The 16,726-nt window shown below is 37.4% G+C and overlaps 1 protein-coding gene across 2 annotated transcripts in view; it reads left to right on the top strand.

Annotated features, from left to right (window-relative positions):
- mahj (LisH and WD40 domain-containing protein mahjong) overlaps window positions 1-16,726 on the top strand; it is a 33,740-nt gene that overhangs the window by 4,702 nt on the left and 12,312 nt on the right. For both annotated transcript variants that reach the window (XM_089713014.1, XM_089713013.1), the window contains exons 3-19: window positions 273-410; window positions 2,586-2,710; window positions 3,214-3,289; window positions 4,257-4,359; window positions 4,997-5,095; window positions 6,537-6,632; window positions 7,642-7,727; window positions 8,079-8,246; window positions 8,846-8,979; window positions 10,092-10,203; window positions 10,876-11,012; window positions 11,415-11,499; window positions 12,884-13,044; window positions 13,370-13,500; window positions 14,572-14,663; window positions 15,484-15,606; window positions 16,445-16,598. In XM_089713014.1, coding sequence (XP_089569140.1) covers window positions 273-410; window positions 2,586-2,710; window positions 3,214-3,289; window positions 4,257-4,359; window positions 4,997-5,095; window positions 6,537-6,632; window positions 7,642-7,727; window positions 8,079-8,246; window positions 8,846-8,979; window positions 10,092-10,203; window positions 10,876-11,012; window positions 11,415-11,499; window positions 12,884-13,044; window positions 13,370-13,500; window positions 14,572-14,663; window positions 15,484-15,606; window positions 16,445-16,598 — 2,020 coding nt within the window. The remainder of the gene's footprint in view (window positions 1-272; window positions 411-2,585; window positions 2,711-3,213; window positions 3,290-4,256; window positions 4,360-4,996; window positions 5,096-6,536; window positions 6,633-7,641; window positions 7,728-8,078; window positions 8,247-8,845; window positions 8,980-10,091; window positions 10,204-10,875; window positions 11,013-11,414; window positions 11,500-12,883; window positions 13,045-13,369; window positions 13,501-14,571; window positions 14,664-15,483; window positions 15,607-16,444; window positions 16,599-16,726) is intronic.

Below are 16,726 nucleotides of genomic sequence, written 5' to 3'. Positions count from 1 at the left end.
TTACCGAAATATTATATCACTATTGGATATGTATGTGATCGCTGAATGCTATAAGTATAGGCTATACAGGGTGTAATCGTTAAGTGTGCACAAGCGATTATTCCGTAAGTATTGCAGATATAAAAAAACTTTAAACTGATATCGAAAGTACTTAATATAATGAGTAAAATGGCCATAATAATTTTTTATTATGGCCATTTTAATCATTAGGCAATAATAATGTATCTCTAGAACACAATACAATATTAATGAAAAAATGTATCATCTTTCAGCTAGTCAACGACTACGTACGAGACACGTACTATTCCCGCCAGAACATTACAGGTCGAGATGTTCATAAATTGAATGTAGCGGCTTGCAGATTGACGCTCGGTCTGATGCCTGGCCTTGAAATGAGTGTAGTGTTTCAGGTAATATGCTGTAAATATTTTTACTTATTTAAGTATTTTTGTTTACAATGTGGAGGAAGGAAGGTGGAATTCCTCCATCGAAAAAGGGAGGATCCTCGACCAGTCTACTCGACTGGCCGGTCTTTTAGGCCCCGATGGATGATGTCGGAAAGTTGTATATATATGCTCTGTAGCGAAAACCTTTCGCTTGCGCGATTCAGAGCGAGGTGTCGCTACATACAATTAATTAATTTCCGGCTCCGCTTACACCTTGGCCACGGACACCAGCGGCGCGACGGGCGGCGCGGCAATTCGCGCGGCGCGGTAAGCACGCCACGGGCAGTTGCGTTCGCCGCCGCGACCAGTGTAGACGAGGAGACGAGATGGCTTTATCAAAGTTAGCTCGACGTTTAGACCGGGAGATACTGACACAAAATTTCGAGTCATTTGTAACAAGGATGGCGGTTCTACAGGGGTCTTAGTACGCAATGACAAAAAGAAAAATGATGGTGTGAACGCTGGTACCGGTGGCTTAGTCGCGTGGGCGTTTGTCGAACTCGTCGGAAAATTAGCGAAAGTCAAACGATTTGTAACACAAAAATTTTAGAATTTACCGATAGCCCATAAAAAAGTAGTAGGCGGTAGTGTCATGCCATACTTTTCCGGTGTGACTTACAGCCCGCCATACCGATGCGAATGTGTTGATTTAAATAAAACAATCATTCAACCATTTGTACCAGGCTAACTTTTGCACAGGTAACTATCGTCGTGCAGCCATTTACGAAAATCGCCATGCCATACTTTTCGGACGATTCCAAATGGTCGCCATACCGCCGAAAATCTGCAAAAAATTTTTATTTCGCCAAACTTTTTGTACCAGTATTGCATTTGGATTTTTGGAGAGTATTTGATAAAATGTGACCATTATTATATTTGCCATACTTCTAGTAGGGGGAAAAAGTGCTGTCATACTTGAAAACTTAATTTATTATTAATTTATATAAGTGAAGATTTCCAACACATAGATCTTTGAAATTTTGTATTTATATTTGTTGATCCTCAAACTTACAGGAAAAATAAGTGCCATACTGTTACAAATCGTTTGACTTTCGCTATTTTCCGACGAGTTCGACTAACGCCCACGCGACTAAGCCGCCGGTACCAGCGTTCACGCCATCGTTTTTCTTTTTGTCATTGCGTACTAAGACCCCTGTAGAACCGCCATCCTGTTACAAATGACTCGAAATTTTGTGTCAGTATCTCCCGGTCTAGTTGTTTGGAGAGTAGCAGCTTGCTCAAGATTTAATGTTTGGAAGATATAGTGGAGTACACGAATTAAATAGAAATCGTGTTACAGACGGAGAATTCCACCAAAAATATGAAAAATATAGGCATGATGAAAAATTATGTTGCGGGTGGCTAGACTTCCAAATAGCTGGTCTAGCTAGAATTTCTGCAATAAAAGCTTCCGTCTCCATTTTCGCGAAAAAAAAAACAAACTATTTTAAATTAAGTTCGCTCCGGGAGTAGTCGCCGCGTCTGCCGCTCGACTCCGTGGCCTGCGCCGTAATAACTCATACATTTGTTTCGATCGCTAGTCGTGCCGCGCGATTCGCTCGGGGAAATTCGCCGGTCGTCTCGCTGGTCGCCGCTGCGCGTGGCATGCCCAGTACATTTCCATACATTTGATTCATTCGCAAGACGCGCCGCCAGTCGCGCCGCGCGAATTTTCGCTATAGCGAATTGTCCGTGGCCAGCACGTTAAGTAGATAATACTTAGAAGTTTTCTTTAATTTTAACTGTTCTTAACCCCTTGACCACCGAGCGACCCGATCGGGCCACGACACAATAGATTTTCTATTGTGTCTGTGATTCCGGGGGCTGAGAGATAGAACATACCAAAAAATATCAAAATCGGTTCACCCACCCATTTTAAATTATTCTTTACATTTTACTGGAAGATATTGCTTCTTAGCGATAAGGCTGCTTGATATTACATTGTTTATGTATTATTTTTGTTTGATTTTGTTTTGTTATGTGTGTGCAATGAAATGTTTATTATTTTATATTTAGTGGTAATGATAATACTAAGAAAACTTTCTTTACACATCTTTATAATTTATATATTTAATTTATGTGTTTGTCACTCAACTGCTCCTAAACGACTGGAGGGTTTTCAAATTATTATTATTCCAGGATAACGAAGCGCTAATCCATCGTCTAGTGAACTGGGCGACGAATTCACCGGAGCCGCTACAATGCTACGCGACGGGTTTGCTCGCTGCGGCCATGGAGGTGCAGGAGATTGCTACTAATTTTAGGTATTTATGTGTTTGAATTAACTTAATTTTCAAGTGTAATTAAGCTATTGCATAGCTTCTATCGCGGGCCTTGAGCGCGGGGACCGAATCCAGAAATTCCGTAACGAAAAAACCTCACGCTCCCCACTCCGACGGGCACGGAGGTGTGTCTTGAAGGCATAGCATGCAATAGCTTTACCGCGGCAGTCCCCGAGTGACACACGTCTTTTTTATTTGTTTAGAATTAAGACGGTTTTCTTTTTGAAGAGGATCTGTATTTTCGTAATTGGTAGACATTATTTACTATCAGTAGTTAAAAAATCAAAAATTAACCATAAGTTACATGTTCTATTAATACAAATTACTACATGGTATAAAAAGTCGCTTTCCGTCGTCTGTGTGTCTGTATGCTTATTGTAGTGATTCTCGAGGAAGGTTTTCATTTAAAATTTGTTCAGTTTTAGACCAAGCGTAGTATAACTCGTTTAATATAACTTCATACTTGATAAATTACTTACTTCCAGAGATCTGAATGCAATGCTCGTACCGCTAATGTTGAAGAGGCTCCACGAGTTAAGAAACAAAACGCAAGACGAAAAGGTGAGGTTTTAATTTTTGTTTTTTTTTATTTATATGTGAATTAGATTTTTTTTTGTGATAAAATCATTGACATAGAATAAATAAACAACTCGACAAAACAATCACGCTCAAGAATGTCCGAAGCAAAACTCTGCCTTCTCGTCTATTAGGCAGAGTTTTCTAATGAGCGTATACAATAGACTTTGAACTTTACTGCAACGAAATAAAGTGTTAAATTGTATGAGTGTTATAATACGGTATAGTGTAAAAATATGGATATTGTATATTTTCAAGTGTCTTATCATTTACTTGTTACTACAAATTAACTTACGGCCTTACTAATAAAAAGTTAAACAATGGATAAATTTCTACCATTTTCTACCATAGCTATGTCCTGCTCTTGCTCAAATGAAACGTCAATCATAAAAACAAGACAGGTTATTGAAATAACTAATCCATTGCAATGCGAATGGGTAACATTTTATTAGTAAGACCGTATTAGAAATTGAATATTTCTTCTCCATCTAAATAACAATAATGCATAACTGTAAAAAGAATGTGTGCATGTACTAGTGTACACACGTAAGAATTGAAACTTCTTTATGACCTTATTTTCAAAAAAATAATCCATACTAATATTATAAATGCGAAAGTAACTCTGTCTGTCTGTCACTCAATCACGCCTAAACTACTGAATCAATTTGCATGAAATTTGGTATGGAGATATTTTGATACCCGAGAAAGGACATAGGCTACTTTTTATTGCGAAATATGTACCACGGGCGAAGCCGGGGCGGACCGCTAGTTTACTATATGCAACTTAACAGAAATACGTCGAATCACGCGTGGTAGGGATAAAAAAAGATGGCGCGTAACGGAAAAATGTCACGCATAACGAAAAAATGTTACACTAAATTTTTTTCCAACCCCGATAAAGAAGTTTCACTTCAAAAATATTGTATTTTAAAATAATATAAATAATTTTCAGCCAAACCACGTAACGCCGCCGAATCAAACAAGGCATTTTGCGCGTTTCGATAAAAGGAGGAATCACGATCATAAGAGTAACGGTCCTGTTAATGAAAAGACAGGTTAGTATTATATTTTTAATTAAAAAGTAATTATATAATACTAGCTGCTCGTCCTGACTTCGTTTGGATTGATCCGAGATAACAAAATGAAATATTATGCACCTTTCTGCTGATGGAAGAATGCAAATCGGTCATGTTTAGTTTCGCAGCCTGTTTCATACAAAGTAAAAAGGTTTCATTTTTATTTATAGCTGTGCCCCGCGGTTTTACCCGCATTGCTCCGCTCCTGTTGGTCTTAGCGTGATGATATATAGCCTATGGGCGTATTCAGAAAGAAAGCTTGAAACTTATAAGCGCTTATCGGTGCTTGTCATGTTCATATATTTTCCTGCGCGGGTTACCAGCACTGACAGGAAAATATATGAACATGACAAGCGCCGATAAGCGCTTATAAGTTTCAAGCTTTCTTTCTGAATACGCCCTATAGCATTCCTCGATAAATGGGCTATCTCTAACACCGAATGAATTTTTCAAATCGGACCATTAGTTTCGGAGATTAGCGCGTTCAAACAAACAAACTCTTCAGGTTTTATTAGTATAGATTTTTTTTTAATTTGTCAAATACATACTTAGGGAAAACGATAAAAAGTAATGAAAATGTTAAGAAAAAGGTTTATTTATTTTTTATAAATTTCAGATCACGCGAAGGACGAGGGGGGAGGGGGGGACATGGATATTGACGTCACACCACACACCCCCGTTAAAGATCCCGAAACGCCCGTCAAGAGTTATAATAGTGAGTTATCCTTATTCCCTAACAACACTAGACTAGACTCTTTGATCCTAAAATCAAATGATCAAATTTACCCCGGCAATTGTCGTAAAATAAAAATTGGTTGTCTGTAAAGTCGGTTTACTGACGATAGTTGAACGTGACAACGTCCGATTGTGCTTCTTTGTCGCTCGTTCCGCGCTCTCGCTCGCACTTCAAGCTTTACATGGAACGCCTCAGAGCGAGGTAACGCCGCATGAGTCATGTTTTTTCGTGCATGCAGCCAGCTTTATCGAATTATAAGACGTTGTAACGTCAATAGATTCTGAATTTGTGGACCACCATTTTTGTACGGCATCTGTGTCATACTATTTCAATACTGTTTTTAATCCATTATTCCGCAACGCCGTACAAAAATCATGGAGACAAGGGGAAACAATCTCTACCTGTACTTTAGAATTCTCATCTGCACTCAGTTGGACAGCTTACAAGTGACGTCATAGTGCTGCATCTTATTATTTTATGCTCTTATATCGTTCTAGATAGGTCACTTGGTGGTTCAAATGACCCATAACTTTTTCAACATGGGCCTCTTTTCTAATATTATTTAATTCAATATAATAATATTATTTCATTCATTCATTATTTTATCAAAGGAGAACGACCACGGGTGATATTGTTAATTCCTATTTGTATTTATAATGATCATATAAATAAATAAATCATTTATTTTAGGTAAAATTTTACAATTCAAAGTGACTATATTTATTACTATTTTTTGAAGTGAAACTTCTTTAGCCGCGTTGAGAGTAAAATTTCAAGGTCGCAAGATCATGGAAATACCATCACGTCATCGAGTAAGGCGACGATTTTTGTAACTTAGAATATTGCCAAAGAAGTTTCACTTCTGACACGTGTGCATTGCACACACGCGCTTTTTTTATTTGTCTGTTTCTGCGTGATGATATTATATAGCCTATAGCCTTCCTCGATAAATGGGCTATCTAACACCGAAAGAAACTTTCAAATCGGAACAGTAGTTCCTGAGATTAGCGCGATCAAACAAACTCTTCGGCTTTATAATATTAAGTAAATATGTAGTGGTATTACTGTTATAACAACATTTGCCCGGTCATCTTGTTATAGATAATATACACTTTCCTTATGTTATTGAAGTGAAAACTTCTTTAGCGGCGTTGAGCACTTTTTCTGTAATGGGTATAAAATCTTAAACTCGCGTCAGGACACGTGACCTGATCGAAAAAGCGTAAGATGGATATCATTCCAAAATATCAAACATGCTCAACGTTAATAATCAAGTTTTCACTTCTGCCGGCACTCCCGGAGTGCAACCCGTCTTTTTTTACCTCTCTTTGTTATTCTAGTAAATCGTCGTATCTAATAATAATTGAAAATCAGCAATCTCTTGTTAGTATAGATTCAATAAATAATGTTTTCTCAACAGATGTAGTATGGTCGCCGCCCGGCAGCGCTTGCAGGCCACAGATACATGAAACATCGTCAAATTCTAGTTGGGTCGAAATGGAGACATATGTTATTGGTGAGTTTTTATACCAGGTGAAAGGTAAGACGTCAGACGAATTTAGACAGGAGCTTCTACTCATGAAACTGAACAACTTTTGTTCTACAACTTTGCTGAATTCGTAAAAAAAATTGGACTTTGTAAGGAAACTTCGCTAATCAGCTGACCGTTTTCCATACAAAGTCCAATTTTTTTCTATGAATTCATCAAAGTTGTAGAACAAAAAATGATCAGTTTCATGAGAAGAAGCTCCTGTCAAAATGCGTCTGACGTCTTACCAGTCACCCTGTATACTAGCCGTGCCCCGCGGTTTTACCCGGATTGCTCTGCTCTTGTTGGTCTTAGCGTGATGATATATAGTCTATAGCCTTCCTCGATAAATAGGCTAACTTTACCGCGTTATTAAATTAAAACCCGAATAGTTCCCGTGGGATTTCCGGGATAAAACCTATGCTATGTCCTTTCCCAGGACTCCTCAACTATTTATATATGAAATTTCATTTTTCATCAAAATCGGTTCAGTCAGTTCAGGCGTGAAGAGGAGGCAAACAGATAGACAGACGCATAGAGTAACTTTCGAATTTATAATACAATATTTAATATAGTAGGGACTGGCGATTCGCCCGGCTTTGCTCGTGGTACATACATAGCCTATATTATAGTACTAAGGGATCATGTTCATATCCAATAGTGAAGGAACTTTTTTTTAAATTAGTTCATCATGAAAATACGCTGAATTATTATTCATTCTTGTGGATTTTGACGTGACAACGTCTTATAATTCGATAGAGCCGGCTGCACGCACGAAAAAACATGACTCATGCGGCGTTACCTCGCTCTGAGGCGTTCCATGTAAGGCTTGAAGTGCGAGCGAGAGCGCGGAACGAGCGACAAAGAAGCACAATCGGACGTTGTCACGTTCAATTATCGTCAGTAAACGGACTTTACAGACAACCAATTTTTTTTTAATTAGTTTATCTTGCTGAATTATTATAATTTTTTTTATGTATTTTCTCCTTTTTTTCAGGCAACATACAAATACATCCACCTACAGACGCAACGAAACAAATGCTTATATTAAGGTATTTAACACCGATGGGAGAATATCAAGAGGTGAGTCGAATACAAATAATTTAGTCTCTGAATATTATTGTATAAGTAGCTTTATTTTCGAGAAATATCCTAAAGTTAAATCATAAGTATATTTGTGAAGAATATCTAGTCATTAATTTTATTATAATAAACAACTGTCAGATTCAAGTTTAAAATTGTCTGAAACTAAACTCTGCCTACACTTATATTGGGCAGATATGTTAGGACGTAGGCATCCGCTAAGAAAGGATTTCCCGAAATTCTTGCGGGAACGGGGAAAAACGGGGATGCACGTACAAAGTCGTGGTCGGAAGCTAGTCTAATATATTGTTGTGTAATTAAAGATATTTATTTTAATGTTTTCCTTTCCAGTTTCTATCGCACGTGTTCGAGAAAGACGCACTAGGACTGATCTTAGGCTACCTAAACGTGAGGGAGTCGAAAGATTCAAGATTGGCGTTCGAAGCATTGAAATATTTAGCGGCTCTGCTGTGTCATAAGAAGTTCTCGATAGATTTCATTAATATGGGCGGTTTGCAGGTATGTTTTTGTGTTTATTTATATATATAAAAATGAAACCCGTTTCGCGTTGTCACGGCATCACGTGTGAACGGCTGAACCGATTTCGATAGTTCTTTTTTTATTATATTCCTTGAAGTACGAGGATGATTCTTATGTAGAGAAAACGTAAATATGTACCACGGGCGAAGCCGGGGCGGACCGCTAGTTTTAAATAATAATAATGATTGTTTTTGTGTTTATATAGTACTAGCTGTGCTCCGCGGTTTCACTCGCATTGCTCTCCTGTTGGTCTTAGCGAGATGATAGCCTTATAGCCTTCCTCGATAAATGGGCTATCTAACACCAAAATAATTTTTCAAATCGGATGAGTAGTTCCTGAGATTAGCGCGTTCAAAAAAACAATCAAACAGACTCTTCACCTTTATAATATTAAGTATAGATTTAGAAAAAAATTTGTAGAAAGAAAGGAAATTTAATTTAATAGGGATTTCTATGGAAGTTTCTTCTGGAAATTTCTATGAATCCTGCCTCATGACCCATTTTATTATTATATAAAAAAATATATGTACTTATATTTTTTCCACAAAATAAATTAACTCACATATATAATTTTACAGAAATTCCTCGAAGTACCAAGACCATCGGTGGCCGCTACAGGAGTTTCTATATGTCTCTACTATCTGGCATATTGTGAAGATGCTATGGAAAGAGTGTGTCTGTTGCCAAGGAGGACGCTGGCTGATTTAGTGCGGTAAGTGTAGAAAATATAGGTAAAAAGATAGGGTAAAAGATTGAAAAAATGATTAAAAATAAAGAGCCCGTGTGCAGAGCACACGTATCAGAAGGTAATCTTCTTTAGCAAGATTGAGAGATACCAAAATCTTTCAATTTTGCCAAAGAAGTTTCAATTACAGTGACGGAGTAGGGAGGAATAATTTCATGAGTGTGTGTGTGTGTTTGTGTTTTTGATCACGCCTAAGCGTACCGCCTTCACATATTATATAGAAAGATGATATTTATATATCTATACTAATATTATAAATCCGAAAGTAATCTGTCTGTTACTCAATCACGCCTAAACTACTGAACCAATTTTCATGAAATTTGGTATGGAGATATTTTGATACCCGAGAAAGGACATAGGCTACTTTTTATCCCGGGAAAATGACGCAATCCCGGAAATCCCACGGGAACGGGTACTATACGGGTTTTTCTTTGACTGCGCGGGCGAAGCCGCGGGCGGAAACCTAGTAGATAGATATATCACACATAACATCAGGCGGAATTGTGGTCAAACTTATTTATATATATATATATATATATATATATATTTTACGACGGTGAAGATATCTATTGTCGAGCCAATTTAATAGGCAACATTTGACGTCTATCAATTTTATCTTCGAAGAGAGGTAACCTGCTTAAAATCATCGATTAAAGTGAATTAATCGATACGGATTTGAAAAATTTGTCAATCGAATTTATTAATTTATGATGACTTTTATTCACAACTAATCAATGCATTTGATTCTAGATGTCAGATTTCGATTTTTAGAGTAACGTCTCTGGTATTTAAAAAGAACAAAGGTTTATAGACACAAAATTGTAGTGACATCAGTTCTTCAATTCAGAAATTGTTTATTATGTTTAGAATGGTTTATCAGTAAAATGAAATCCTAAAATTACTTGTATCGGTCATTATTATTATAAATATGTAGTCGTAATTGAAAAAAGTTGAGCAAATGTGCATTTCTAACAAAACGAAATATCATGTTATTCTATGTCGTCGTTACTAGGTTACGTTGTTGAATTTTGTTGAACTGTCAAATGTTGCCTATTAAAGTGGCTCTACTATAATTTCAGATACGCACTATGGCTGCTAGAGTGCTCTCACGACTCTGGCCGATGTCACGCGACCATGTTCTTTGGCCTGTCGTTCCAATTTAGAGTTATTTTGGAGGAGTTTGACAATCAGGTATGTTTGTTATTTATTTTAAATTGGAAGATATACGTATCTCTTATACATAAAAACTAGCTGTTCCCCGCGGTTTCACCCGCATTGCTTCGCTCCTGTTGATCTTAGCGTGATGATATATACTATATATGTAGCCTATAGCCTTCCTCGATAAATTTGCAAATCGGACCAGTAGTTCCCGAGATTAGCGCGTTCAAACAAACTAACTCTTCAGCTTTATAATATTATTATAGTATAGATAAATCCCTATTTCCCTTGGTCATGGCACCAACCCAACAAATTAACCGGTGTCGATAAATATTTTGATCGATTTTTTTATTCGTTCTTGTCAGGATCTTATGAAAGAAGATCTTAAGAAATTGCAAGGTTTTTCAATAAGTAAAAAATATTATTTTCTTTTCTTAAATTTTTGCCAAAAATATGTATTGTACGGGCAGCTAGTATAAAATATAGAAAGAAAAAACTAAATTCTTAATTTTTTTTCTGTGTGTGTGTTCGTCACCGAACTCTTGACGGATATGAATAAAAAAAATTGTCTCTTCTAGCGAATTTGATAAGTGTTTTATTTAAAATTAAAGTATTATACAATTAAAAGTACAAACACTTAATTGTTGCCACTGGATCAGTGATTTGATTTTCTGTCAAAAAACATATATTTTTGGTCCATTCCAGGACGGTCTCCGAAAACTGTACAACGTGATATCCACCCTACCGATCCTCGGGTCTGATGATGAGGAGCTCCGGGTGTCTGATGATGAGACGTGTGCAGCGAGACAGATTGTGAGGCACGTGTGTGTCGCTTTACGGAGGTAAAATATTGTTTTTTAGTCGGTTTTGGAAAGGGAAATCTTATGGTTGGAACTTTTTTGGGAGTAAAATAGTCTTAGATGCTTTGAGCAGTTTTTTTCTTGTACGGGATAATCTTAGGGACTTATTTTTGTTTGGGAGTAAAAACTTTGGTCTCTTTGAGCAGTTTTTTGTAGGGGATAATCTTATGGACAGATTATATTATGTAATGGCAACATTTTTCCCCGCGTCGAGCAGATTTTAGTAATGGGAAAATCTTGGGTAGATTTTTTCATTAGTAGTGTATTTGTCATTGCAAACTCCTCATAAATATCCCCTAAAGAAAAAACAATAACACGTGGTATTATAATAGCGCCAAAATTTTTATCGCCAAGAATAAATCTAATATGCTCGTATTTTTGCAGGTACTTCGAAGCGCACTTAAGGATAAGAGCGGCACAAGTTGCGAGACAGCAAGGCGACACTGTGCCCGAACCGCCGCCTTATAAGGTCAGTCAGATACGTGTTAATTTATTTATTTATTTATTAATAAATAAATAAGTAAATTATTTTTAATAGTCCGGGATACATCGCCCATTTTTGCAAGTGATTACTATCAAGCTAATTTTTCGTGAGTAGCTTTATTTTGATGAGACGCCCAATAATTACCTATACGAAATTCTCGATTGTGGTAGCTTACAGAGGTAACAAGGATAAAAATTTTTGATTTGACGGTTCTCAAATATTTATTACGCAATTTGTAGGACAATATGTCTGTTGAATTATATAAGTATTAAATAAGTGAAAATAAAAAAATCTGCTGGTTTGTAATCATTTATGATGACTTCGTTATCGATACACATTGGAAAGGGGGACTCTTTGATCAAACCATAGATATTGTAGGACAAATATTTTTTCGAATAATTTAGATAATTATCTTGAGATTTAACAAAAATAAACATTCAGTTACTAATTAATATTTGAGAACCATCAAATCAAAATATTTTATCCTTGTTTCCTCTGGTAGCTACCACTATCGAGAGTTTTGTACATGAAATTATTGGGCATCTCATCAAAATAAAGCTACTCACGAAAAATTAGCTTGATAGTAATCACTTGCAAAAATGGGCGATGTATCCCGGACTATAATTATTTATTTATTTAGAATTTCCAACAGAGGATACAGATTACATTTGTTACATCTAATTTAAGTACATGATCTTCTGCACCTTTAATTATAGGAAAATACAGCATTCATAATAATTTAATGCACATACATTAATTGAAAACAACATATACAATCTTGCACAAAAAGTCAAAGGGCGGCCGTACACGGACTGCTTCAAGCAGTTGAGACCGATGGCTTGAAGCCGCGACCGCGCGGTGAACTATAGACACTGCCGTACACGGACTGCTCGAGCAGTCGCGGTCCGTGTATTGCCGCCCTTATTATGTAGATAGATATAATCCGTTACGGTCTTGTTTTCAACATTGACATTGAAATCTATATCCTAAATAGATAAATGGAGTACCCATCTATAATATCAAACTCAAACTCAAACATTTATTTATTCAATTAGACTTCTTATAAAAACACTTTTGAATCGTCATTACATATTTTTAAAATTTACTACCGATTCGGAAAGCAGTATCTACGGAGAGAACCGGCAAGAAACTCCATAGTTACTCTTTTAAAATCATGTCAATATTACAATTTAATTTTACAACTTATGGATTTTAAGGAATTATCGATTATTATTATTTTTCGAGATTTAACAACTTTTTTTGGCGTGCATTAGGAGAGGCCTACGTCCAGCAGTGGACATCGAAAGGCTGATGATTGATTGATTGATTGATTGAACAACATTTTTACAACTTTTTTTCTACAAACTAGGCGTCAAAATCGTCCCCCGAAGAGATCCAAGAGCAGATCGAGCTCGTGCAGCATGCGGCTTGCGCTCGCTGGCCGCCCGCCGACGAGCTGCTCGCGCTCGGCGGAGTTACACTGCTGCTGCAGGTTGTGGGCTACGCGTATGATTGGAACTTTAACGGCCGGTGAGTTTGGGGATGCCATCCTCAACTGTGGGGATGCCACCCTCGACTGTGGGGATGCCACCCTCGACTGTGGGGATGCCATCCTCGACTGAGGGGATGCCATCTTCGACTATGGGGATGCCACCCTCGACTGTGGGGATGCCATTCTCGACTGAGGATGGACATTAGGGGGTTGTTGTGGGGATATCCTTGAGCGGGGATGCCATCCTCGAGTGGGGATGCCATCCTCTTGTTATTCTGTGTGCTTTTTTTGACAAAAAAAGTATTAAAATTATGTGATTTTTATATTGTTTTTCATAAAATCACGTTTCTTCCTCACACACAGAGCCGAAACGGTCCGCTCAGCGCTGGACGTGGTGGCTATCTGCTGCGTGGCGCCGCGCGTGCAGCTGCTGCTCACCGAGCGGCTCGACATGCGCGACACCGAGCTCACCACCGGCGTGCACATCGTGCTCGGTGAGCGCACACGCACTTGCACCGACACTTACACACTATGGCTAACACACAATATTTTAGTGTATGTATTTTATCATGCGTATGTATTACACATAACAAATATTTAAATATTTTATTTCATATTTATATTAGTATTTAATTATAACACAAACATTCATCACACAAAAACACAAAAAATACAGACATGCATTACACTCATACAAAATAATTATAATATTTATTATTCCATGACATAGTCGCGGTATTTGCGTAGTATGCGTGCCGCGACAAAAATATCACGAATCGAGCGGGTAGATCGATATACTTCGTCATCAAGTTTCTTTATAATTTAAAATTAAATCAGTTCGATCTTAGTTATTGAATGCGCATGTTGTCAGTGTTTTTTATTTCGTATATTTTAATGTTCAAAATGTTTCTTGTGTCTGTTAAATATTATATGGAATCCTCTCTCCTTCTATGTGGAGTAATAAACGATAAATAAACTGTGAGTTTGTGATTATTTGTGCATCAATAAAAGGTACTGTACCTACTGTTAACATCCATTATCACGCACCCCACAAATTGGTGACCCCGACGTGAAGTATATGTATTTCAAAAAAATTACTACACTAAAATATTGTGTCTACACACACGCCACGCCACGCCACAACACCCCACGTGACGACATGCCACGCCACACCACACAAAATATCGCAACGTCAACATGCAATAAAGTGACTATATTATCAGTTATTCAACAAAAACTAGCTTACACTTGCACTAACACTTACACTAGAGCCACGCCACCCCCCGCTATGCCACAACACGCCACAACACACCACAACACATAAAATATCGCAACACCGAAATACAATTAAGTGACAATAGTGTTCTTCTTCAACCATAACTAACATTTGTCACTTTTAGACTTTTAGAGATATAAAAATACTAGCTATTTACGCCGGATCCGCACGTGTTGATCCAGTAAATAAATGACAAATGTCACTAAATCGTAAAAAAACAAACAAACAAAAAACCCTTTGTAATAGTAGTAATTATAAACTCAAAATTTTGTTACACAAATTTTTACAGGTGCAGCGGACGGTGATATAGTTGTGGAACCGGAAGTGCAAAAGGCGGCATTAAACGTGCTGGTCAACTGTGTGTGCGCACCTTTACATCGGGTGAGTTGATGATTAGTGATTTTATTGTAATCAAACATCTTGAGTCAAAATCACGCTAAAAAAGTAAAAATAAAAGAAATAGCTCACAATCACACTCAAATAGATTAAAAAAAGATTTCACAATCTCGCTCAAATAGTAGATAAAAAATGCAACTAAAATCTCGCAAAAATTGTCCGAAGCAAAACTCTGCCTAATAGATTCAAAGGCAGAGTTTTGCTTTGGATTTATTTTTTGACTAATTAGCGCATGCAATAGACTGTGAACATTATTGCAACGAAATAAGGTGTTAATTTGAAATTTGAATGAATTTTTTATACAACACCGCTCGGACATTTTGACGATCTTTTAATAGGGGATTGTGCGTCTAGTTTTTTACTAGCTTTCCGCCCGCGATTTTAAATAAAAAACCCGCATAATTCCCGTTCCCTTGGGATTTCCGGGATAAAACCTATCATATGTGTTAATCCAAGTTACCCTCTATATGTGTGCCAAATTTCATTGTAATCGGTTCAGTAGTATTTGCGCGAAAGAGTAACAAACACACACACATCCTCACAAACTTTCGCATTTATAATATTAAGTAGGAAGGAAGGTTAGTAGGATTAGTAGGATTCAAGTTGCCTACTTTTGAAATATAATTCAAGTTTCAAATCACGAGGTAACTTAGCCCTAAGTTTTGCATTCCGGTATAAATATTTAAGTTGACAAGCTTCAACTTGCCCCAAGTTTGTAACTTGTCATAACTTAATATTTTCCGGGCACCATTTAAATAAATTCAAGTTTCAACCTTACAACTTAACCATAACTTATCTCTTTCAGTCCGGAGTATCGACGGCTCGGTTTTCGCTAACCGGGTCTACGAAGAAGAAAGCGGCGGTCAAATCGTATGAGGATGTGATACAAAAAATTTGGGAGAGCGTACGAACTAATAATGGAATAATGGTAAGGAGAATGTATTTTTTTTATTGTATATGTTTTTTGAAAATTTTTTATGAGCAACGACACATATCCACACATCCGTTTCGCATGTCGAGCCGTTCGGTGAGCAGCAGTTTTTATACATTTTAGCTATCGTTACTTTAGATCTTAGCCGAAAACAACCGCCTTCTTGGTACAGTAGTTAATGGGTGAGCGTAGAACCGAAGGATCCTGGGTTTGATTCTGGGTGCAGATGAGGAAACAAAGTCTGACAGGACACAGATAACTAATCACCTACATGTCCTTAGTCATGGCAATACCGTCACGTCATGAAGTAAAACGACGATTTTTGGTATCTTTGAATCTTGCCAAAGAAGTTTCACTTCTGACACGTGTGCTGAGCACGCACACTCTAATTTCGATATTGTTGCACGTAACTTTTGATTTAATATTTTTGTGGATGAATAGTTGTCACTATTTCCGGTCAGAACATGCTTAGCTGTCGAATACTATAAAATGCCCCTTTGTTTATACGACGTTTGACCCAACTACCCCCACTTTATTAATAGTCGTTGACTTGCTGTGATTTGTTATCAACCTACTCTACATCAATAAGGTAGCTGTGTAGAATCGCAGTACCCATGTGTATTTTCTAAAAATGTTTTAACGAAAAATACGTAATTTCCAGGTTTTACTATCGTTAGTGATGGTCAAATCGCTGATAACGGACGCGGACCGTATACGAGGGCTCGCTTGTAGAGCGCTTGCCGGTTTAGCTGGTTTAAAGTTTCACTTCTGACACGTGTGCTCTACACACACGCTCTTTTTATAGATATTTTAAGGAAAACTACGTAATTTCCAGGTGTTACTATCGCTAATGATGGTCAAATCGCCGATAACGGACGCGGACCGTATACGAGGGCTCGCTTGTAGAGCGCTTGCCGGTTTAGCTCGATGTCCGACCGTTCGGCAGATCATATCCAAGCTTCCGCTGTTCACAACTTCACAGATACAGGGTGAGTGCGTTTAAAAATAGCTGACTTGACGGTTTCTTGACATTTTTTCATTCGTTAGTAATCACTTAAACTGGATGTCGGACAAGGATGTCTATCGGAGTCTTCATAACTAGTTTAAACGCATTATA

The sequence above is a fragment of the Colias philodice genome, chromosome 29 (assembly GCF_061535455.1).
Source record: "Colias philodice isolate Cphi_HAF_F1 chromosome 29, ilColPhil1 Martin Lab GWU primary, whole genome shotgun sequence".
Lineage (NCBI taxonomy): Eukaryota > Metazoa > Arthropoda > Insecta > Lepidoptera > Pieridae > Colias > Colias philodice.
The sequence above is the reverse complement of the archived record's forward strand: the minus strand, read 5'-3'. Positions and strand labels throughout refer to the sequence as shown.